Raw genomic sequence first — 22,974 nt, forward strand, 5'->3', positions numbered from 1 at the left:
CCCATTCATAGAGCAGGAGAAAAAATAAAAAGCTACCCGTGGTCGGGGAGGGAGCTTAAAGCAATAGGCAGCGCTCTCCTCTCCGGCACTCGCCCCGCAGCAGTGGGATGCGTGTGGGGCCTTGCTGCGACCCTTCTGCGCCCTATGGGTACCCACGGGGGTCCGCAGAGTGGGTGGGGAGCAGCTCCCTGAAACCCAACCCAAGTCATACGTGGGTGCCACCCCACTCCAGGCCCCGGGGGGCAGCGTGTGGCTCAGGGGTCCCGTGGCTGAGCACCCCATACCCCGCACAGGGCGCAGCAGGGGCTGGAGGCTCTGCAGGCTGCGTGCTGAAGTTGGGCTCTGACATCATTTCCAGGCAGCCGCTTGGCACCGCGGCCGCTGACAACGCAACGCAGCACGGAGAAAATAATAATATTGGGTTTAAATCATGTTTTGTGCAATAGCGTCAGGCCGCGGCAGCGTGCCGGGGCCCCTCGCCCCCCATTGGCAGCCCCAGTGCCGCAACCCCCCCCGGGGGCAGTGCCACCCCATGCCCACCACCGCTACGTGCCCGCCAGCACAGCCACCCCGCACCTCCCGCTACCCAGAACTTGGCAGCAGGCAGCGCTGCTCCATCCCAGGACCCGATGCAGAAGTGTTGGTGTGCAAACAGCCCAGCAGCCAAGGCAAACACCAGCCGCCCCCCACCTCCCTGCAGTGCCCCCACACACCCTGAAATCCCTCCATTCGGGACACTGGCATCCCCAGGACTCCCCTGCAGCCACCCCAGCCCGGTGCCCAGAGGGACGGGGATGACGGTGGCACACAGCCGCCGTCGCGCAACACCACCAGGTGGCAGCCAGGAGGGACACAGAGGTTTTAATGGGGCAATTCCAGTTGTGCAATGTACAAAGTATGAGCAAAAAGGGGGTGGGCCGTAACAAGGATCCTATTAAAAAAATAGCCACGTCGCTTCGAGAAAAATAAAAACCCAGGGTTAACCCCAGCCCTGTACCATAAAACCCCTCTGCAGGTACGCTGACCATTGGTATGTACAGGTTTACACGCCCACAGTGCAAAGAGCAGCACCGAGGCTGCGCTTCACAGCGGGGGCATCCACCGAGTGTTTGGTTTTTAAATTAAAACATAAATAGAAGCAGACGACACGCCGGAGCCAGGCACGGCTGCAGCCATGCCACGGCCGAGCACGGCCGGGTCCCAGCGCTGCCTACATGCCGTTGTGCACCAGCTCGTGGGTCCCGTCCTCATCGATGACCAAAGGTGCACGGAACTCCCGCTCCTTCACCAGCTCCTCCAGCCCCTAGCGGAGCAGAAAGCGGCCTGTTAGACAGGGGGAGGAGGGTGGGCACCGCCCCGTGGCAGAGCCGGACTTACCTCCCCGCCATAGGAGACAAGGGGGGAGATCTCACACTGGATGGGCACGTCGCTGGCATCCTTCAGACTGCGGAGAGAACCCAGAGTCAGCCCCCCACAGGCAGCTGGGGGCTGGGGGCTGGTGCTGGCAGGCTGCTGGCACGTGGCCCCCCCTGGTTAGCAAAGCCCTGTGTGCTCCCCAGGTAGGCGTGAGCTGTGGTTTAGATAGGGGTAGCAGCTAGAAGAGGAGAGAGCTCAAGGCACAGCTTTAAGGAGGATCCCTGTGTGCACTACAGCAGCACCATGCCCCCGGCCCCGCTGCATCTGATGCTCCCTCTTCCCACACCCTGCTGCCATGGGGACTGCCCCCAGCCCCTGCAGGACAGCCCCAGGGTGCTGCTTCCTGGACAGTGACAGCACAGTGGTGCATGGGGTCCTGACGCCTGTGTCCTCCTTAGGCTCTGGCTGCTTTCAAGGTAATCATTAAACATCATTAAAAGCCATTCAGCGGTGAAGAACAAAAGCGTGGAACTGCCACTACCTGCAGCTGTTATCCCACATTCTAACTGCACGATGGCATCTATAAACCTGGCGGCAGCCAGAGTCCTGAATTAGAAACCAAGAACCCGGGTGCATCCATTAGAAGGCTGCAGTGCAGTGTCTACTGAAGGGGATGGAAGGCAACCAGTGGCAGTGCCCTCCAACCCATTGGTGCATCCTTCTGAGATAAGCCCAGTGCATGGAGCATGGATATCCCCACGCCTGCCAGAGCATGCTGCTCATTATTAGAGCAATAATGTTAACACCCCTCTACGCTTCCCGTGCTTGTAAATCATAGAATGGCCTGGGTTGAAAAGGACCACAGTGATTGCCTAGTTTCAACCCCCTGCTACGTGCAGAGTTGCCAACCAGCAGACCAGGCTGCCCAGAGCCACATCCAGCCTGGCCCTGAACGCCTCCAGGGATGGGGCATCTATAAGCGCCTTTTGCCACCGGCTCTGCTGGTGTCAGCCTGGATCCCGAGCCCAACAGCTGGAGTTCCCGAGCACAGCTGGCCGTCCCCACTACGGCCCACGCGTGCTACATCAAAGCCTGCTCAGGGCGTGCAGTGCCTTTCATCCCATTCCAGCGAGCGACCTGCTGGGTGTCGGGCAGACCTTGGGAGACATCAGCCACCTCCCGTATCCTGGGGCTGCTCCCCACCTGCAGGGCAGGGACCAGCTCACCACAGCAGCACAGAACCCTTCACCTTTTCCCAAAGCCTCTGCGGAAAGGAGCAGCAGGAAGGAGCAGCGCCACCGCTCTCCTACAGCGAGACATGCCTGCAGGCAGCATGCGCCCGAGCCCCTGTTAGTGCCCGGTCACCTCGCTCCGCCTGCAGCCCGTTAGTACCTACACCCAGCCCCGCCACCATGCAGCCCGGTGGCACGTATAGTTACTTGTCATTGCCATCAGCTGGGGCGGCATCTGACCTTCCGTTTGTGACGCTACGTGGGAATAAAGAAGGGTTAAGAAGGATGGGAAAGCCGTCCCCGACTCGCTCCGCTCGGTGCCGTCTCCAACCAGCAGCAGCAGTCTCTTGGCCGAGGGGTGCTGCGATCTGCTGGCGGCAGCGCTGGGTGCAGGAGAACCGGCACCAGGAAGGCTGGGGGCTGCCCGACGTCCTACAGCCAGCCCAGGGGGACGGAGGAGGCTCTGCCCTTCCAGGGAAGAAGCAGCGGCTCACCGGGGGATGGCGGGGAGACGTGTGCCATTCTCATCCACGAAGTGCCCCCCTGCGTTGAGCACCCAGCGGTGGTGCAGGGACATCAGGGCGTGCCGTGCCGTGGTGGGGTTGTCCTTGCCGTTCTGGCTGTCCGCGTTCTTCAGAGGAGAGAACTCATCCTCACGCAGCACCTCGTACACCACAAATTTCCTGGGGAGGAGAATGGGACACGGAGTGTTGGTTCTGCTCTTGGGGCATCCCCAGGGCCACATCCTCACCCACGGCCCATGGACACGGCCATACTTGGAGAACTGGAAGATGTCAAAGACAAACTTCTCCATCTTGATCCCGTTGGGCTTCTCAGGCTGGACCAGCTGCCCCGTCTCAATATCCACGTGGGGGATCTTCTTCTCGGCAACGTGGTGCTGCAGCTGCGGCTCGTAGGTGCTGCGAGGGGCCAAGAGAGCGAGCCTAAGGCAGGCACAGGGACACCACGCCGGCCACGGCTCATCTCATCCGGAGGACCGGGTCCAGGATATGGAGCCGAGCCCGTACTTGACGACATCTTTCAGGAAGGAGGTGGTGAAGTAGTGGTTGGCGATGTTGCCGGCGTTGAAAAGCAGCCGCCCATCTGGGCCCCGCTTCTGCGCCGTGTCCAGGGAGATCTCGCTGTACTCCACCACCTGGTAGACACCGTCCACGCGGCACACCACGCCGACTGGCTCCGTGGGGTTGGTCTTCTCCACCACCTGCCCAAGGAAGGGCATCTTGGTTTACTTTCTCCTCCTGCCAGCCAGAGGGAGGGACCGCTTTCCCTTCCCAGCTCCAGCAGCACCAAGGTCAGTGAGATCTACTGCCTGTTTGCCAGAGCCGAGCCCAAAGCAAACACAAACGCTCAGGACCTTTTGCTCTTAATCCAGCCTTTGAGCAAAGCTTCGGGTGTGCAACATCGCACAGCTGACACGTGGAGCAGCGCTGGGTGTGTCAGCTGCACCCACTGCACGGGTGTCCAGGATGTCACAGCTGGAAAGGGGCTGGGGAAGCCAGGGTGGGGGCAGCCTGAGAACCATACCTTGGCCCCGCAGTCCGCTCCCTTCTCCAGGCAGAACCCGATGAACCTGGGGTCAGCCACCTTCACCAGGATGTTGTCCACACAGTAGACGTGGACGCTCTGCACGCCCCTCCGCTCCATGTCATCCACGATGCCGTGCACCCCCAGTGCCCTGTACAGACCCCCATTGCCATCTAGGGTGGGGAAGGAGCGTTGAGCACAGCCGTGCGGGACCCTCCGCCTCAGCACGGCCAAGAAGCGGGCTCGAAGGCTCCCCAGCCCCGCTACACCCCACCCCAGCCCTCCTGCCAAGCCGGCAACTCCCAGCCTGTGTCACTCACACGCATCACAGCCCAGCCGCCGCCTGCTCCCACGGGAAGGGCCGGGCTGGCTGACAGTGGGGAGCCCGGCGAGGGGAGTGGGGAACAGGCTGGGGAGCGGCACCGAGCCCCCTTACACCTGCTGCCAGCCACGGACCTGGCGCCATGGCGATCTTGCCCTTCTCCTCCAGCAGGATCTTCCCGTCGAAGCCCAGGGCGGGCAGCATGCCCTGCTGGAAGAAGATGACGTTCTCCTTCTTCAGGCCAAAGTAGCGGTGCTTCTGGAAGAACTCCTTGGTGGATTCCATGGTCCGCCCGCTCGTCATGATGTACCTGCGGGGGAACACAGGGGCTGGCATCCTCACCCCGCAAGGGGCTTACAGAGCCCACCGGGGCCACCTCTCGGCCAAGCCAACGGCGGGCGTCACCCGCACGGTGACAGCCGGCGGCACCGCGCAGCAGGGAAGGCGCCGAGCCGCAGAGCCCCGGCCCGCTCACCAGGGGATGCTGCACGCCGTGCCGTGCCGCTCCTCCGCCAGCTGCTGCAGCCGCCGCAGGCGCTGGGCCTGCAGGTGGAAGAGGCTCTTTCGGGAGGGCAGCCCCACGTCGCACATGCCCTTGGGGTAGGGGACGCCCAGCCGGGTTCCCTGCCCTCCGGCCAGCAGCAGCGCGCCCACGCGGCCCGCCGCGATCTCCGCCAGCCCTGCGCACGGGAGGGACGGGACACGCGTGGGGCTCCGCGCGCCGGCCCCGCTCCGCGCCCCGCCGCCGTCGCCGGCCCCGCCGCGCCCCGCACCTACCGCGGCTCTCCCAGCCCGGCAGCAGGCGGCGGTCGCGGGAGGCGCTGCCCAGCACGTCCCGCGGTACCGGCTCCAGCCGCGCGTCCGGCCCCGCCGCCGCCGCCGCCGCCGTTCCGCCGCCGCCGCCCCGCGCCCGGCGGAAGAAGCGGTTGATCTCGGCCACGTCCATGGCGCTCAGCTCGGCCGCCAGCGCCCGGCGCTCCGCCGCGCCCAGCTCGGGCCAGAAGCGCAGCACGTGGCCCTGCCCGCCCGCCGCCAGCCGCTGCCGCAGCGCCGCCACGTCCTCCTCGCCCGCCGCCTCCATCCCTCCGCGCGGCGCCGCCGCCGCCGGCCGCCCCCTTTATAGCCTCCGCCGGCGCGCAGCCAATGGCAGGCGGAGGCGGAACCGCCCCGCGCGTCCTCACTGGCCCGCCCGCCTCGCAGCGCCGCCAACCGGAGCGGGGGTCACGCGCAGCTCCCCGAAACTCGACCAATGAGAGCCGCGATAGAGAGGAAGGGGGCGGGAGCGAGGGGTCGCCGTGGCAACGGGCGCCACGTCGGCGGACGGAGTAGGCCCCGCGGGGGAGGCCCGCCCGCTCCGAGCCCCTCCCCGAGCGCACGGGGTGGGAGTGAGGCCGCGCCCCCAGCGCAAAGCAGCGGTAGCGGAGGGCTGTCCCGCAGGCAGCCGGCCCTCACCCGCCGCACGCCCTTCGGCCCGCGGTCACAGCGGCGCACGGCACACATGGGCGCGGGCCGCAGCCCGCAGCCGCCGCCTCACCCCGCGCGCGTCATTTCCTCGAGGCTGCGGCCCGCTCCCCGAGGAGCCGCCGTGAGGAAGGAGCGGTTGTGCAACGCGTTTGGCCCCTCAGCCCCCGCTTACGGGCAGCCGTGAGGCACCTCTCCCGCACGGAGCCACAACTCCGACGCAGCCCCGTCCACCCCCCAGCGCCGCCGGGTGACGCACGGATCGGCGCTCGGCCCCGGCCCACACAAAGCTGGCCGCACGCTGCCGTGTCTCCAAGCGTCATTTATTGATCATCGGGAGGGGAACCAAACGCGCGGCTGCTCGGTGTGACGGGGTACAGCGGCTCACACCTAACCCGGATCCGGCGAGGGGGAGGGGGCGCTGAGTGCTGGAGAAGGGCGAGCCAAGGTGCGCTGTGCTGGCACCGTGCCGAGAGCAGCGGGGATGGAGCTGGGAATGAAGATCGGATCTGACCGGTGCCTCAGGCAGTGACCCGAAGTTACTCTCTCCCCTGCATGTAATGAAGAGCTGGAAGCGCAAAGAACTTTCTCTCTCACCCTGCTCACGCACAGAACACACACAGCAGCAGAAGCCGGCTGCTGGACTTCATTCCACCTTCGGCCCTCAGCTTTAAGAGCCCAGGGATACCACTCACAGTTCTGCTGTCTCCAGAGACTTCACCTTTCATCCTCCTCCCTGAAGCAGATTTCTCCCCGGCTGATTTCCCCCAGCCACAGTTTCCTCTCCAGAAGCTGCAAGAGCTCCAGCCTACGCTGGGAACGTGACCCCAGCTGATAGCTGCAGCACCAGGGAAAGACCCACCACTGTAGTTCTGGAGAAGGACAGCTCATAGGAGGAAGCTCTACCTGCAGTACAGACCAAGAAACCTGCAAGCACCTGGGGGAAAAACCTCAACACCTCACCCCCCTTCAGCAAGTGGTACTGTGAGCCCAGGAGAGCCATGCCTATCCACAGCAAAACAGTCACTTTAGATCAAACCATCACGCACACTCAGGTACAATGTAGAGTTAAGGAACACAGGCTTTAGCAGGGCTGGAACTTACGCCAAACCACCAAGAGCTCACTGAGACACCAGGGTGAGTTTCAGAGCCTTTCTTTATCAAGCTGCAAGGCAGATGGTGAGAGAATGCTAAAACGCTTCTGTTCTGAGGAATTTCTACACCTCCCTGCAGCCTGCAGGGAAAAGTCAGGGCCTGGACCCAGAGATCAGCATCTTCAACTCCAGCCAGCAGGAATAAAAACAAAAGAACAACAACAGCCTTGGGTTTTTTGCTCAACTCAGCACTCAAGCCTGGTCTCACTGAGCATCCAGTAAGACAGTGCAGCAGGAGTTTGCATCTTGCAGATGTATTTAGTTCCTGGCGTGGCTCTCACCTTTAACCAAAAATCCAAAGCCAACTGCCTGAAAAGGAGATAAGCTTGAAAGAGCAGAGCAGCTCACAGCAGTGGAGAGATGCACAGGTCCCACCTTTGGTGAGAGCCTTCCATGCTCCCATGGCTGGCACTTAGCTGGGCAGATCCCTCAGCCCTTCCTCTGCCAGCTGAGGCACACGCAGCTAGCTTAGCACTGCTGACACAATAGCACTGAACCTGGGAATTTCTAGGCCAAAGTGCTCGTACCAATGGCCAAGCCTGCCAGAGACAGCAAAAACTCAGAGCTGAGGAGATCAGTTTCTACCTAGCAACATTTAGAGCACTCGATACAAATTAAACACTGCTCTTCGCATAGAAAAAAAAACCCTAATCCAACCATCAGCTGGATCCTCCCAAACAATAAAGCTGCTTCACTGCAAGGACAGTTGAATTAAAAGCAATGAATCACACACCCCATCTACGCAAAGCTGCTTTACAGCTACGTACACCAAAAGTAGCATAATTCTGGGAACAGTCTGATCAGCAAATCATACCTTAAAATTCACCGTGGGATTTTTATTCCTGGAAAATCTACCACCTCAAAGGCTACAGAAAATTCAGAGATTGGTCCTTTCTGGGTAAGTTTGGCAAGGGCTGTAGTAGACAGGCCTCCACGCCAGCACAGAGACTAGTGAAATGCTACAGACGTTGGTTCTTCCAACACACTGCACACATGCACACGGGGCAAAAAATCAGGAGGACCATTTAAGTGCAGGATTCCAGCAAATCCAGCATCAGCGAGATGCAAGAAGTAAACTGCAAGGAAGTAAGCTGCAAGGTAATTCAGGTATTGTTAACTGTCAGAGACAGTTTGGGCAGCTGCCGCCTTCAAGTATTCCAGCTGGAGGAAAGAATTCAGGAGGGTTTGTGATAGGAGGCCTCTCCTCGTCACTAACCTGGTACCAGGGCTGCAAGCTGGAATATGCTATTCCCCTCTGTGCAGGGCTGCTCCATGCTGGGAGCGAGCTGTCTGCCTGCCCCTGGGAAGCAACCATCCGGCTGCCCCATGCTAGCAGCTGCTTTAGGGATCTTCTGCCTGTGCATTAAAGCCACGTGAGCAGAGAGCATGCTCTGGGGGGAGCACTGATGCTGCTCACCCAGGTTCTTCATCCAGAAGCTTGTGGCTGTTGTCCCTAACACTGGGAAAGCCATCAATCTGGCCAGTTAAGAGCGATTACTAGCCAAGCCCTTTCCAAACAGAATCTCAGAATGCCTCAGGCCCTTTGTGCAACCTATGAAGGACCAAAAGTGTCAGTGCTTCTAATCTACAACAAGTCTAGTGGGTTAATGCAAACACAAAATGCACAACACAGTAAAGCCAAGCGTGGAATCTACCGCAGACAAATACGTTATTTCTTGTAAGACTCTCAGGCAGAAATCCTGCAGACACACAAAGAATACTGCACACTCCCTTTCCAAAAACATCACCTAAAGACACTTGCATATTACAGATGATTTGGCATCAGAGCTCAGAGCGTCAGTGCCAGCACAGGGTGCAGGCTAGAAAGATGACTCCATGTGACAGTTTTCACATCACCTCAGGCTACACAGTGCTTACAGGTTGTGTTGGGACTGAGGCTGGCACTGCTCTGATAACATTTAACCACACCCAGTCGCTCCCTGCCTATCCCATGCACACAAGCAAGTTCAGCTCAGCCACACCTCACTCCCCGAGCCCAGCATGCCATTTGTGCCAGGTGAGACATGTGGCTCTTCTCAGGTCACCAGTCAGTGGCAGGGTAGTGCTGCAGGCTCAGCAGGTACCATTTTCCTGCTTCCTTCCTTTTGCTCTAAGGGACGTGGAGACTCAAAGTCTTCCCAACACAGTCTTGAGAGGATGAGGATGGTGCTTCTACTTGATTCATGATTCATCACAAACAGCAACCAAAGGCAGGGAAGCCGTCCTCCTCCCCTCTAGAGGAGAACGCAGGTATTGTAGGAAAGCTCAATAAAAGAAATCCTCTCTGCAGAGCAAAACCGGGCGCTAAGGCCAAGACATTCAGTAGTCTCACTTCCATCATTTGAAAGTGCTTGCTGAGACCTGCTCTGCCTGCAAGGCTCCCACAGCCACCTTCCAGTCACCAGAGTGCCCGCCGGGGCAGGCAAAGCCACACATCCAATGTAAACAAGCAAGCACGACACACACACGCACACAAGCACACGCTTAAAGCCATCCAGGCCTCCTCTGCACATCACAAAGCAGCAGTAAAGGTTTCAAAGCCCATTTCAGTCCTTTGCATCTCTCCTTTACAGATGACTCAGAAGCAGGGCTAGGAAGCTCTTTTGTACATTCAACTGTAAAACACGTGAGGAAGAGGAGTGAGACAACTCTCCTGATTGTTGCTACTGCCTACAGCAAGTTTTGGTACAGATATCCTCTCTTATAGGCACTCAGTGGGTAAAACGTAGCCACAACAAACTTGCCATCAAAAATCTTTCCAGTCAGCATTTTTTGGGCAGCTTTGGAATCACCAGCATTTGCATATTCAACAAAGACCTGAAAAAGAGAGAGGAAAAGTAACGCCCCTGGGGCAGCATTGCCATCTGCCCCCCTCCCAACCCTGCAACTGAGAAAACAGTCTCTAAGCAAATTTTCCCCCTCCATCTGCGGAGGAATCCAGGGCAGTGGAGCTGAAAAGGAAGATGATGCATCTCTGAGCTGCAATTTCAACTCTCATCCCTCCTTTCTGTGGACAGTGTGTTTTGTAAGGTGTGAGAAATTATGATAATGCTCGACATCCTCAACACTTCCTCTCCTACACATTGGTTTCTCCCATTCTCTCCCATATTCCAGACCCTCTTCTAAAGCTGTTTTTGGGGTCCTCTCAGGTTGGGGAACTCTACCTATATGGGAAGGAATGTGTGCTGTCCTTCAAGACAACCAACTATTTTTAGCACTGAGCTGAGAAAGCAGTCCTGCAGCACACAGAGTGACCATGAGAGTGGATGCACAGCCTCTTCCCTCCATTCACTTACTTGGCCTTTACCAGGATTTTCCTTCGGAATAAGCAAGGAAACCACCGGTCCATATTTCTGACACTCCTCCCTTATGTCTTCCAGGATATCTGAGAAAAGAAAGAGCTGGTTGTCTTTCACTTTGCAAACTAGAGCGTGCTAAGAAACAAGCAAAGGCTAAACGAACACATCCAGAACTTCCAGTTAACACGGCCTTTTCCTCTCAATTTAAAATCAATAATCAACTATTCCCACCACAGAAACTGATACTGCTCAACAGCCACATATAATAAGAGAGTGTCTGAACTGAGGCCCACAGTCACAGATGTGAAGGCAGGGAATCCCTTAAAACACAGTACTTCTCCTTGCACGTGAAGCCTGGCCTTCTAGTAGCTAAATCGTTCTGGATTTGAGACTGCTTATTTTTGGTTATGGCACATGGAGGAGGGGAACTGAAGTAGCTGCTACAAACCAGCCTTTGTGTGAGCAGAACACAGCCTTTTACACTCCTATCCCCTGAGCTCTCTAGCTTGTGCCGCTCACAGGGATTTGAAAGCAAGCACAAAAGTAAATTCCACAAACATGCCTTGCTCCCTATCAAGTATAGCTTTGATACAGTTTAAGAACACAATTTATTTCAGGTCTCTGATGAGATCTTGGATAAGTCAACCAGGAAACTGTTGAGGACCATGCTCCTGGGCTCCACAGAGTCCTGTGCAACGTTCTGCAGAAGCTCAGAGCCACAAACACATTACAGGTTCTGTAAGCATTTAAGCAAATAGGAAAATAAAAGCCAACCTTTTTTTGAAATCTGGGATTCTTTAAGAATTCCCTATAAGCTCTGCATTCTGGTTCAACCTTTGTCTTAGCCTATTTTTTGTTGGCACAAGAATAATGAGCTTCTCAGAGCTCAGCTGAGAAGCTCATTATTCTTGTGGCTATTAATTGCTCCTCTGGTTGCTCTCTCATCACCAACTCCAAACAAAACAGTTGACAGTGCCACGTGGGAAATGCACAGCACACACCAACCTTCGTATTCTTCTTCACTCTGCAGAGAAGCATCGCTTAGAACATTCAGCAGCCTCAGCACAGGCGTGGGGAGCATCACCAAATCTTCAATATGGGGAGCTGTTTGACACCCACAGGGTTAGCGAAAACAAAAGAAATCAATGAAGCACAAAAACATAGAGTTGACTCAACATGCACTCCTATCATACACAAGAACTTCCTGCTCTTTGCAATATAGTTTTGCTTCACTCTGTTATCGCCTGCATTTACACAGACAATGTATTTTCCCCATTTCCACCATATCTTTGCCTGCACACTGCTAGATTCTCCCAAAGGATTCAGCATAGTTTGCAATTATACTGAGGCCAGCACTTGAAATTGCTTTTAAAATCACAAAGCTAACAGCAATTGAGACTAGCACCGTGCCTGCTTAGCTCAGATTTAGACCTTGATGAGACCTCAAGGGCTATGATAGCTGAGCAAACTACCCCTTATATACAGCAATGAGAGAAGATGAAAGAACTATTCTGCAACCTGCTCCTCCTGTTACTGGTACCAGACAAGCTAGAAACAAGCCAGACAGCTTCTATAGCTTCAGTTCTTAAGCTGCACTAAGGCACAAGCCTCAGCTCATTCTACATTATATTCAAGTTCTTCCCTTAGCACCATCAGAATCCAAATGCAACATGTTACTTTGAAGCCCTGCACGCGATCCTGCAGCAGAAAAAGTGAAAATGTTTAATTACATAAAGCAGTGCTAAGAAGTTTGGGCCACATAATGAAGTGAAGATCATAATGAAGTGAACAACCTCACAGGAACAGAAATAAAGAGAAGGGAGATGAACAAACCCCTACAACTCAGAGCCAGCTGACGAATGCATTTCTTGCAATACCCTTCTGTCCTAGGGTGTGCTTTCTGCCTAGCACCAATCCTCCTGTTCAGTCCCAGATGACACCAACCACACTGACAACACAGCAGGCTGCAGTCTACAAGCAGCTCAGGAAAGAAGCTGAGGGACTGAAAAGTCAAGACTCAGCTGTAAATGACAAGGGAAGCCATTCTCAGCTGTCTTTGCTCTAAACAGAACAGCTGTGTCCAAGTGAAAGGTAACGACAGATCATATTCTGCCTTCGTAGGAAAGCAACTGTAAATGCTTCTTTGTGCAGACACGCTTACGTATAACCTGGGCAGAGAAGACAACCAGCAACTAAGAAAAACTGAAGCTGTTGTATAAACTTGTAGCACTAACCACAGAAGCACCTTCCTAGTACAAACGGGTACAGTTTAAGGTCTGTGTGTTCAAAATGAGACCAGAAAGCACTGCCAATATACTATTCCCTCTGCTCTAGAGCAAGTCTGACGGAAAGGTTGAACTCCTTTTACGGAAGGTGGCTTTGATTACAACAGTCACAGCTTCTGAAATGCAAGAGAAGTTTTAAAACAGGAATCAGTTTGTTACTTTTGCTCAGATATGCAGAGATCCCAACATCGAAACGCAACCTCAGAAGATGCAATATTTAACAGCTTTCACTGCAAGCTACATCGAGCAGCTACGGAAAAGTAGGGCTCAGATTCAAGGGAAAATGCCAGCCCATCAAGAAGCTGGATGCATTGATTTATGCTGCAGAAAAGCTGGACGTGGAGCTCTTCACCAGTGCTCCTGAGAGCAAGCAAGCTCTGAACAATGCTACTGTGTATTGCTTTTGGAACACAAAATGCAGAGGGGTATGAGCCTGAACAGGACTGTCCCAGCCCATCTTTTGCTGACACCCTGCAACCCACACAGGGAGGGTCCTGGGGATACACCACCTTTTTTCTCAACTGAAGAGAAAGCTCCAGATCAAAGCAAGGTGGCATGGGTCTGACCTGCCACATGGACACCACAAGAGGCAGGCCCTGACTTGCTCCCTGCTTTCCAGGCCCAGCACCGTGAGAACACACTGGGACTGCTCAGCCTGCAAAGAGGAGGCAGCAGCAGATGCAACTACCAGCTATTGCTCACAGTCCTGGCTTCTGATCTGGGAATCTGTTAGCATAGTAAAATCCATCCACCTACCATAAATAGCATCACGCTCTTCAAAAGCACCTTAATGGGCATAGTACCAGGTAAGTACCTTGGTTACTTCTGTCCCCTTGGTTGAACAAGGCTGTCAGTGCACTCTCAGTCAGTTCAATCTAAGCAGAATTTACTGGGAAGGAAAAGTGACAGCCCACACAGGGACAGGGCAGCACTGAGAGCAAGGACAGCACTGTGACCTGCCTGCCGCAGTACCAGAGGTCTGACAAGTGCCACAAAACTAGGGAGCAGCAGCGAGGACAAAACAGGAAACTAATGCACATCCATGTGAGCAAAGACAACGTGCACAGCTTACCAAAGGGAATGCTGAAGAATGGGCTGCATAAAGCCTTTTCAGCAGAGGCTCGCTTGCCTTGGTCACAATGAAGCATGCTGGAAGAGAAAAGACATCCTTATGCTCTTGCATGCAACATTCTCTCATCAACAAATTCAAGTTGGGCTGGAAGGCAGTACTGAGGAATATCCTATCTTTATGGCACTTATGGTGCAAAGAGAACAGTCAAGAGCACATCTTCCAATGACACCTTCCAGCTTAATCACACCGGAAGGATCCCTCAAGAGCATCTGCAGAGCATAATACAAGAGACACCTTTCAGCACCAAGTTAAGGAAGTTGCTCACTTGCAGGTTTACAATGAACACTGCATGTTCCAGCTCCACCTCTCCAGGCCGTTCCACCCTTGTCTCAGACACACATCTAGAGTCACACGAGACTGTCTGCGTTCCAAGCAGCTCCCACATCTTGTCACAGATGGGATTCAAAGCAGCTAATAACCCAGGGCTTGCCTGAGAACATCCCCAAGTGAACTTTAAAAGTGGCTCTCTGCCAAGTTGTGGCCTCATGCACCTTGCAGCTTCAAAGGAGCGTCACAAGTCAGGGAGACCTCTTGTGCAGCTCTGTGCTGAGAGGTCTGCAGAAGTACATTTGAATACTGTCTGCCCCCTCTTTTGTTTCCGATAATACCCCCCCCAAAGCAGCAAATTTTTCACTGTACTGTTATTTTTCCAGTCTTCTCTAAATACAGACTCATTGGTGTGAAGTGCCAACACAGCTAACGCTTGCACTTGTTACTAGCACAGTGACAAGGGCAATAAAAAACAAAGTGGTGGGTGTAGGTTCTAAGTTGCCAAGAGCAAGGCACAAGACTTCACAGGGCACATCTTTAAGCAACATTTCATAAATGCAGTAAAGGTACCTTTTAATAAGGTCTCTGAGGTGATAAGCTGGAATGGCTGAATTAACCACCCCTTCACTGGCAAAAATGCGATCGATGATGGCAGAACTGTTTGTCTGAAAAGAAAAAGCAGCAGTAATTAGGGATGAAAGGAAATAATAGTGCAAAGCTTGAAATAACCTAGGTTCTGGGAGAAGTGGGTTAGGCATCATTTTCTGAACTGGATGCAGAGGGCTCTGATACTCTGGTGTTACACGAGAGATCCTCGATGCTGCAGGCTCACCTCAGATGGAGTCATTTGCCTATGTGAAAGCTGGAAAGTGTCAGGTGCACGCAACTTTGTTCTTACTGAGAACCTTATGATGTTGAAAGGATACTGTTACTGGGAAGGGAAGCAGGAAACAAAGTTATTTCACAGAAACATAAGGGGCTAGAAGGGACCTCTGGAGATTGCCTAGTCCAACCCTCCTGCACAAGCATGTTCCCTACAGCAGGTTACACAAGAAAGGGTCCAAAGTTAGACTTTACAGTAAAAACAGCAAATAGTTGTTGAGCAGCATGGTGCTGCTGAACTAGTCACCACCTAGCTATTTCATTCTTCCATCTGTGCAACAGTACAGCCAGAAAACTTCACCTCACAGCTCTTGGGGAGAGACAGGCTCCAGACACAGAATCCCACAGCTGTGTAATTTCAGTAGCCTAAACACAGACAGTGTTCAGACACAGTCCTATAGGGCCCAAGGGTCTTTAAGGCTTTGAAATCTTAATTCCCAGGATAATAGGATCATAGAAACATCAAGGAAATACTCTCCAGTGGCCAGGTGCTACCTTACAAATCCAAGGTACAAACAAACAGCAGGAGAACTTGTTTGGTGTAAGCCAGCAGCAGCTCTCGCTCACCTTCCATTCCTGAGATTGGACTGTATGTTTCAGTTTCATTCCTGAGAACATTTCCAGTAAAACAATTCCCAGACTCCACAGATCCACAGCAGAGGTACATTCCGTCTCACTCTGGAGCCCTGCCTGTGCTAGGCAGTTCTGCAGTTCTGCCTCTGGAGCCCGATACCCGTCTGTTTGAATATATTTCACATCCTGCAGAAGACCAAACAAACACAGGAAGTTAATTTCACAGATACAGGTTCTCTGCTCTACTCTCAAATCAGTTTACAGAGGCCCTTCCAGATGGGTCACCAAAATGCTGTTGCTAAATTTACTAAAAGCATAGTACAGTCAGTGCTACGTGGTCAGAAGGCAGCTCAACTTGCTGCACTGCTGTGTTGGTGATGGGGAAAAAGAAAGACCAAAAAGAAAACAATAAGACTATCTGGAAGAGAAAACATTCCTCAGCAAAACAGCAGCCATCCCACTAACCCCTGAACTCTCTGAGTGACAGCACTGTTGGGAGAAAGAACCTGGATGTCACAGTGCATGCACAGAGGACATTGGAAGGTTCAGAATAAGGGTGGATGGAACACACAGAATGTGCTCCATGTACCAGAGTACAAACAGCTCAGTCTGAACAGAGAGGATCAGTAACAGCTTCCGTTATTTAAGCACTCACGATCTCCAGAACAAAGTACTAAAAGAATGAAGCAGGCATTTAACACCCAGACAAGGAAATTATCAAAGCCTCTTCCCACACGCCTCTTCCATCTCTCCCCTTGCAGTCAGGAGTGCTGCAGCAATCAAAACCTGCTCAGCTGCTGTGGCTGGCAGAGGAAAATGCCCACACACTGCCTAGTTAAAACAAGATAATGACAGAATCACATGAGGGCCAGCTGGGGGGGGCAGCTCTGAAAGTTTCCCATCCAAGCTCCTGCCCACAGCCCACACCAGACTAGACAAAGCCGTGACTGTTGATCAAGTCCCCTGTCCAATATCTGCTCAATAATACACTGATGCAACTCAAGGAACGACAGAAGAATACGTGAGACTACTTCCTGGACAAGGCACAAGAATGGGAATTCTTACCTAGGGGGTATATTAAAACCAAAACGACCTGTTTCTCCAATTGAAAATAAAGCCTACGAAAGGCATTTCCAAGCAACACAGCTCAGCAGCATTTCAAGAACCAAAAAAGTGGATAAACTGCACAGTAGGGTACCCCTCTCTGACCAACAAAGAACAGAACCCCTGGCACGGTGAAAGCAGCAGTTCAGCAGCCCCACTAATGACCACACAGTGGTCGTTGCCGCTGGCAAAAATAGAGATGGAATTTCACTCCCACCATCTGAAGCATGTTGAGAGATTGACGTGGTCGAGGCCTTGCTCTGTGCACAGCCATTCCCTGTTAAACAGTAACCGTAGAAAAATTATGTAAGGATAACCCTGGCAGAGCTGTCAGATATGTGAAGAACACGGTCTCGACTGAGATAAGGAATTCACACATGTATTCTAAGCAGGGGCAGAGAACAGAGGCTGACATCCAGTATGTATTCCAAGCAGGGTCAGATGGTTCACCCGAAAAGCCAGCTTAATTATGAAAACCAGAGAAAGCAATTCAGCCCAAGGAGAGCAGATTGGAAGGAATGGCAGAAGCAAATAAAACACGGTCAACTATCACGAGGCAACTCAGTGAGCAAGCAGCAAAACACAGACCTGAAGGGAAAAAAAATATATACATATATATATATCTGCATCAGACACAGGACACCAGAAGAGTGGTTTCTGCTGATAGCGACAGATTACCAGCACGAAATGGTGCTCAGCCAAGAACGTGGGAAAACCAAACACAACAAGGAGGAGCTGCTAAGCACACACATTCAAATCAGCTGTACCAAAGAATTCAGGCAGGTCGCCCACGCAGTTCTCAGATATTCACACATCAGTGAGCCTAACTGTCAATACCGGGTAGACCAGTCAAAGAAATACACGGATGTATAATCTCTTAGATGCTCAGAGGGCGAGGAAAGGGACGAGGCAGGATGCGTGTAAAGAAGAGTCATAGCTCACTCACCACCTCCCACCCTGTGACTAAAAGGCTCATCTGCTAAGAGGCTATCTGATAAAAAACAGTCCTGATACCCCTCGGAGAAGGTTACCAGGAGAGGGAGAGATGAAAGGCAGTTCCATCGAGCCAACTGCAGAACCTCCTGAGGCTCTCTGCAGAAAGTCATGCAGCCTGTGCTTCCAACGGGGGCCACGGAAGAGAATAAAAGGGGCAAGAAGAAATTCACAAAGACCACCATCCCCGAAACAAACAGGTGACAGCGAGGGAAGGAAAGCAAATAGGAAAAGCAGCATAGAGCAGGTACAGATCTGACCGTGCTGGGAAGGAATGGACGCCACCTACCCACGGTCAGGGCTTCGGTCAGCACAGTGACGTGGGAAAGAAGCATCCAGGGTAACAGAAAGGGAAGCTGCTGAAGATAAGATGAAAGTAAAGACAAGAGCAAGGACGCTGCTAGGGATGATGCAACTGGCTGACAGCAAAGGCTGGATTACTACTACATGCGATATGAGAGGATAAAGGGAGATGTGACGGAGCTGGCTGCTCCCACCAGTCTGACCACATAAAAACCAGCCAACTTTCCAGGAAGCCGTACCATTAACTCTGGAATCCGGGGCTGCGCGTAGCACAAAGGCTGACACTGATGCAAATCAGAGACACGCACAGGGAATGGGATGGTGGCTTCTGTTTCCTGGCCCAGCCAACATTTCAGCCTTCCAGGAAACCCTCAGCATCAGCTCATTCTGCCCACGCCACCTCCCCTCCTACACCCGGCAGCTGAAAGCAGCACAGACCCGCACAGCTCAAGACGGAGCCAACCGCTTTGGAGAGCGAGAGCTTTCCCAACCTGATTCCCCTCTTTGAAGCTAAGTCCAAAGTCAATGAGCTTAAAGCACTCCTCCTCGGCGCTCCACAGGATGTTGCGTGGCTTCAGGTCTGCGTGCACGTAGCCTTTGTGGTGCAGGAAGGCCAGGGCTTCCAGGACGTCGCGGGCGCAGTGCTGGATCATCCACATGGAGCAGCCCTGGTTGCTGGAGTGCAGCAGCAGCTCAGACACGCTGATATCCAGCAGCTCCAGCAGCAGGCAGCGGGACGGGCCGTTGGCCGAGTAGTGGTTGGTGAACACGCCGTACAGAGTCACTGCAGCGAGACAGGTTGGAAACCTCGCTCGGGAGCGACCGCACCGCGACCGTGCTCCTCCCCACCGCCGCCCACCGAGCTCCAGAGCTGCGGCAGGCAGCGTCGGACAACGTCTAGACAACGGAGCGCGGGAGGAGCCCACCCACGGCTCCCGCGGAGCAGCCCCGCCGGTGAGGGCGATACCTCCCGCCCCGCAGGCCCAGGGCAGGACGCCTGCCTCCAGCGAGCAAGGCCGCCGTCTGGGGACCCCATCCCAGCCGCCCCCCGCGCCCACCCTGCAGCCAGGCCCCGGGGCGCCCACCCCGCCGGGAGGGCCGTTACCGATGTTGCGGTGCCCGCGGAGCTGCTCGAGCGCGGCGCGCTCCTTGCGGAAGCCGTACTCGGCGCAGTCGGCGGCGGGCGGGCGGGCGCCGGGGCGGCGCGCGGGGCCGGGCCGGGCCGGGGGCGGCACGAACTCCTTAACGGCGCCGGGAGGGGCCCGCGGGTCCCCGCAGCAGCGCACCCGGTACACGGAGGCCGAGGAGCCGCTGCCCAGCGGCGCCTGCACCTCCCACAGCCGGCCCAGCGCCTCCAGCAGCAGCGGCGGCGCCGCGCCCCACACGCACCCCGACATGGCGCCGCCCGCTCACATCGCCCCGCCGCTACCGCCGCCCCGCCGCGCCGACACCCGCCCCGCGCCCGCAGCCCGACCCGGCCGCCGCCGCGCCGCGGCCGCCATGACACCGGAAGTGGGGCGGGGAAAGGCGGGGCTCCGCCCTCAGGCCCCGCCCCTCGCCCTCAGGCCCCGCCCCCCGCCGCTCCCCGGGCCGTTTGCACGGGTGTCGGTGGGTGACAAAAAACTTTATTGTGCAATCCGCATCTTTTATCCCAAACTACACACACAGCCCAGGCAACATAAATAGAGGGTGCCACCCGCGCCGGTGGCCTCAGGGCCGGGGGTGGGAGGCAGGTGTGCGGCTGGGGGGGGGTGACGCGGTGACCCCCCCCCCCCCCCCCCCCCCCCCCACCTCCGGCCTCACCCCCACCGTAACCCCACCGTAACCCCACCGTAACCCTCTCGAAGCCACCGCTGCGCCGAGGGAAGCTCCGGGTCAGAAGGGCTGCCCGTGGCCGCTGCCCTGCCCGGGGTCCCCGCGTGGATAACCCCCCCTGCGCTGCCCCCCAGGCCGGGGGGCACCTCGGGGCTATGAGAAGTCAGGCTGCGCTCCTCCGGGGCGCCTGGAGAGAAGGGATGGGGGTAGGGGGTGGAGGATCCCTGCACCGCAGGCCGTGTCAGGGGTTCCTCCTGCCGCCCTGGGGCTCTCCTGTGCCCAAAATAACGACCCCAAGAACAGCACGTGGCAGAGAGAGAGGTGTCTGGGAGAGCCAGCCCCCTCAGCGCCCTTTGCCCATTGCTACTCGAAGGACAGCAGGTCAGGATGGGGACCCTCCGCCTCCCGGCTGGGGGCGCACGGCTCTGCACGGCCCGCGCTCCCCGGCAGCTCGTGCTCCAGCCCTGCTTCCCGGAGGGGCTTCTCCGTGCGAGGCGGGGTCTCCAGGCCACCCTTATGGATGAGGTCGGGCACGGGGAGGGCAGCGGTGGGCTGCTCCCCACTCGGCCCCGGGATGCCGGTCGTACTGAGCACCCCGGGGCGCTCCGCAGGGGAGAGGTCCCTCGTCCCCGGCCTCTCCTCCGCGCGGTCGCCGTGCGCCGCAGGTGGCTCGTGGGGCTCCTCTGTGCCGCCGCCCTCCGGCTGAGGAGCAATGAGCATGTCCTGCGGGGTCTTCAGGGCACGCGGCGCCCGCTTCTTGGTGGTGGGAGGCGGGGGGTCTAGCCGGGGGAAGGCATCCGGCCCCGTGCTCCTGCAAGCAGAGAGAGGCAGTGATGCTTTCCAACCCAAAGGGCTCTGGCATGGGGCGTGCAGCGCAGGGACACTCACCCATCCTCTCTCGCTGGCTGCCCCACGCCCAGTGCGGCGCCGGCGCTGGTGTTCACCTCCATCACCCCCACGTCGGGGGGTCCGGCCGGCTCCTTGCGGCGCAGGAGGTCGTTCATCTTGGCCCCCACAGCCTTGCCCAGGTTGCGAAGGTGCTGGCTGCCAGCGGGGCGGGAGGGCTGTGGCGTGGCACCAGCAGGAACGTGCTGCGAGCGTGGGGTGGGGACCGTGGCAGCGCCGGTGTTCTCAAACATGCTCTGGTCCACTGGAAAGGAAAGGGAGCGGAGAGTGGGTATGAGGTGGGATGCAGGGGCTGAGCATCCCAGGGCTGCCTGCCAGCAGCACGGCGGGGACACCGTCTGGGGACACTAAGGCCGTTTCTGCGTCCCCACGGCTGTGTTGTTCGTGCCGTGAGGACGTGGCGGGGGAGCAACAATCTCAGGGCACCACACTGCTGCCACCAGCACACTGAGAACGTCTCTTACCTGGCACCAAGCAGCTTGGGAAGCAGATTGTGGAAAGAAAGAGAGAGAAGGTTTGTCAAGGGGTACAGCAAGGGGACGCCCCCAGGACCCCTCGTTTGCTGGGGTACCCACCGCCTGGGCTCTGAACTCTACGCCCTCAATATGGCACTTTCTACTGCTCACCCACCTTGCAATGGCCAAGTCGCTGGAGCTGTGAGTGTGCAAAATCCCACATTGCCACACCATCCCGTGCTCAACTGGCCTCAGCTCGAATAGGCTGATTCCCCACACCTTGCCCCTTGCTCACCACCAGCCCTGAGGATGGAGCCAGCAAGCGTCACCTCAGCCATCAGGTCCCCAGGGACCCCGAGGGGGGCAGAACCTTGTGTTCCAAAAACATTCTGCTGTGTCCCGCGTGCGAGTGTGACATCAGCCCCTAGCGATGCCAGCTGGAGGTATCACAACACAGTGTGGGTTCTGGGGCCTCAGCATAGGACCTGCACAAGGGTGATGGATGGATTTTTCATGCCAGCTGTTTTGATTGAGGCCATGCCCCATGGTCCCAGAAGAGGCAACCTGGAGCCCACCTCCCCCTGGGATCAGTGCAGCCTGCCTGGTGAGCACCCAGGATGCATCCAGGAGGGGGAGCAAGGAGGGGTTCGGCTGGGTGTACCTGCCTGCATGGGCAGGGGAGGGGTAACAGGAGCCCCTATGGCAGAGGGTGCTTTGTAGGAATTGGAAGGGGGGAGGGGGGAATCCTGCTGTTGCAGCCCGCCTCTGCACGATGCTGCTTTTCACCCCTATGTCTTCCTAGCAGGAACCTTGAAAACTGGGGATGCTGCCTCCAGCTATGCCAGCTCATGGCCCCCAGTGCCGCCCCTATGCCAGGACAGCTCTTCGTGGGACAGTTCCAGGTGGCTGCCGGGTGAGCTCTCAGTGCTGGGGGTGACAGAGGCAGTCACCTCCACAGTGCACAGGGCGAGACAGACCAACCCACCAGCCAGAGCCCTGGGCAGAGAAGGACTTTGCTGAACACTGTGCTGGGGATGGGGCTCCTCCTGGATCTCCAGCACCGCTCCCATCCCCGTGGGTGCCATTGCTCACACAGTGATTCTGACTCACTGCTGCCCCTTCCTTCTGCAGACCGCAGCTCCACAGCCTCAGCGGGCAGTGAGCTCCCTGCCCGCACCATCTACAGGCCTTGGTGCTCACCGTACAGCTACTTCATCTGCACCAAAGCAGCCTCTCAGCAGCACCTCCCCTCCAGTCCACTCAGTAGCACTTGGGAACCTGAGGATCCCAAAAACCTCTTGGAGGCCCTCGCCTCTTTCTCTTGCTCTTCAGAGGAGCTCGAGGCCCCGGACAGTGCCAGCAACATGGTCAATATCACCAGCGGGGACGTCCTTGCAGCTTCCCAGCAGCAGCACGTGCCAAAGCACGGCTACAAGTGTATGTCATGCTGCCGCATCTTCCCCACGCTGTGCTCAGTCAAGAACCACGTCCAGCGCAGCTCCCAGGAGGGCTACAGCTGCAAGGTGTATTACTACAAGCTCAAGGACCTGCTGGAGAAGGAGCACAAGGTACAGGAGACCAAGAGCCCCTCGGTGCCCGAGTAGCCCCAGCAGCTGGGCCGCTGCCGCGGGAGGGCACTGCTCCATCGCTCCACTGCTGCACAATAAACGCACAGCCTGCCTGCTGCTCTCCTGGGAGGCACAGCCCCTTGTTGAAACAATGCTTCCCATGTCCTTTAAGAGGCTGTTTTCCTTCCCCGGTGGCCAAAAAATTCCCGATGCCTGGAAAGCTCGTCTTAGCATCTCTGCAGAGCGGCGTGCAAGCCCCAGCAGCCCACAGGCACGCTCGAGCTGTCGGACAGCCCCGAGATGACCCCGACACCATTTG

The 22,974-nt window shown here is 56.3% G+C and overlaps 4 protein-coding genes across 11 annotated transcripts in view; 1 reads left to right on the plus strand and 3 right to left on the minus strand.

The window, feature by feature from the left end:
- Positions 1-840: 840 nt before the first annotated feature.
- UAP1 (UDP-N-acetylglucosamine pyrophosphorylase 1) lies at positions 841-6,884 on the minus strand. 2 transcript variants are annotated; one of them, XM_003641671.6, is made up of 10 exons: positions 5,233-6,884; positions 4,931-5,135; positions 4,590-4,765; positions 4,134-4,306; positions 3,617-3,810; positions 3,365-3,508; positions 3,083-3,271; positions 2,796-2,843; positions 1,378-1,444; positions 841-1,303 (listed from the first exon to the last, which is right to left on the minus strand). In XM_003641671.6, the coding sequence occupies exons 1-10, from the start codon at positions 5,534-5,536 to the stop codon at positions 1,211-1,213; spliced, it is 1,593 nt and encodes a 530-aa protein (XP_003641719.5). In that variant the 5' UTR covers positions 5,537-6,884; the 3' UTR covers positions 841-1,210. The 2 variants fall into 2 exon arrangements, with proteins under 2 accessions (XP_003641719.5, XP_015145888.3); XM_015290402.4 differs by lacking the exon at positions 2,796-2,843.
- On the minus strand, positions 6,224-19,425 carry UHMK1 (U2AF homology motif kinase 1). Its single transcript, XM_015290404.4, has 8 exons — positions 19,017-19,425; positions 18,403-18,695; positions 15,506-15,697; positions 14,627-14,721; positions 13,727-13,803; positions 11,375-11,473; positions 10,367-10,455; positions 6,224-9,887 (listed from the first exon to the last, which is right to left on the minus strand). Exons 1-8 carry the CDS (start codon positions 19,306-19,308, stop codon positions 9,741-9,743), a joined length of 1,284 nt encoding a protein of 427 aa, XP_015145890.1. The 5' UTR covers positions 19,309-19,425; the 3' UTR covers positions 6,224-9,740.
- A 91-nt stretch (positions 19,426-19,516) lies between these two features.
- NOS1AP (nitric oxide synthase 1 adaptor protein) overlaps positions 19,517-22,974 on the minus strand; it is a 30,484-nt gene continuing 27,026 nt past the window's right edge. For all 6 annotated transcript variants that reach the window (XM_046945007.1, XM_046945006.1, XM_046945005.1 and 3 more), the window contains 2 exons: positions 20,615-20,876; positions 19,517-20,537 (listed from right to left, as the gene is read on the minus strand). In XM_046945007.1, coding sequence (XP_046800963.1) covers positions 20,090-20,537; positions 20,615-20,876 — 710 coding nt within the window. In that variant the 3' untranslated portion in view covers positions 19,517-20,089. The remainder of the gene's footprint in view (positions 20,538-20,614; positions 20,877-22,974) is intronic.
- Positions 21,501-22,804, plus strand: SPATA46 (spermatogenesis associated 46). 2 transcript variants are annotated; one of them, XM_422214.8, is made up of 3 exons: positions 21,501-21,691; positions 21,890-22,000; positions 22,219-22,804. In XM_422214.8, exons 1-3 carry the CDS (start codon positions 21,586-21,588, stop codon positions 22,689-22,691), a joined length of 690 nt encoding a protein of 229 aa, XP_422214.6. In that variant the 5' UTR covers positions 21,501-21,585; the 3' UTR covers positions 22,692-22,804. The 2 variants fall into 2 exon arrangements, with proteins under 2 accessions (XP_422214.6, XP_004943209.3); XM_004943152.5 differs by having other exon boundaries at positions 21,893-22,000.

Source organism: Gallus gallus, chromosome 8 (genome assembly GCF_016699485.2).
Source record: "Gallus gallus isolate bGalGal1 chromosome 8, bGalGal1.mat.broiler.GRCg7b, whole genome shotgun sequence".
Classification (NCBI taxonomy): Eukaryota; Metazoa; Chordata; class Aves; order Galliformes; family Phasianidae; genus Gallus; species Gallus gallus.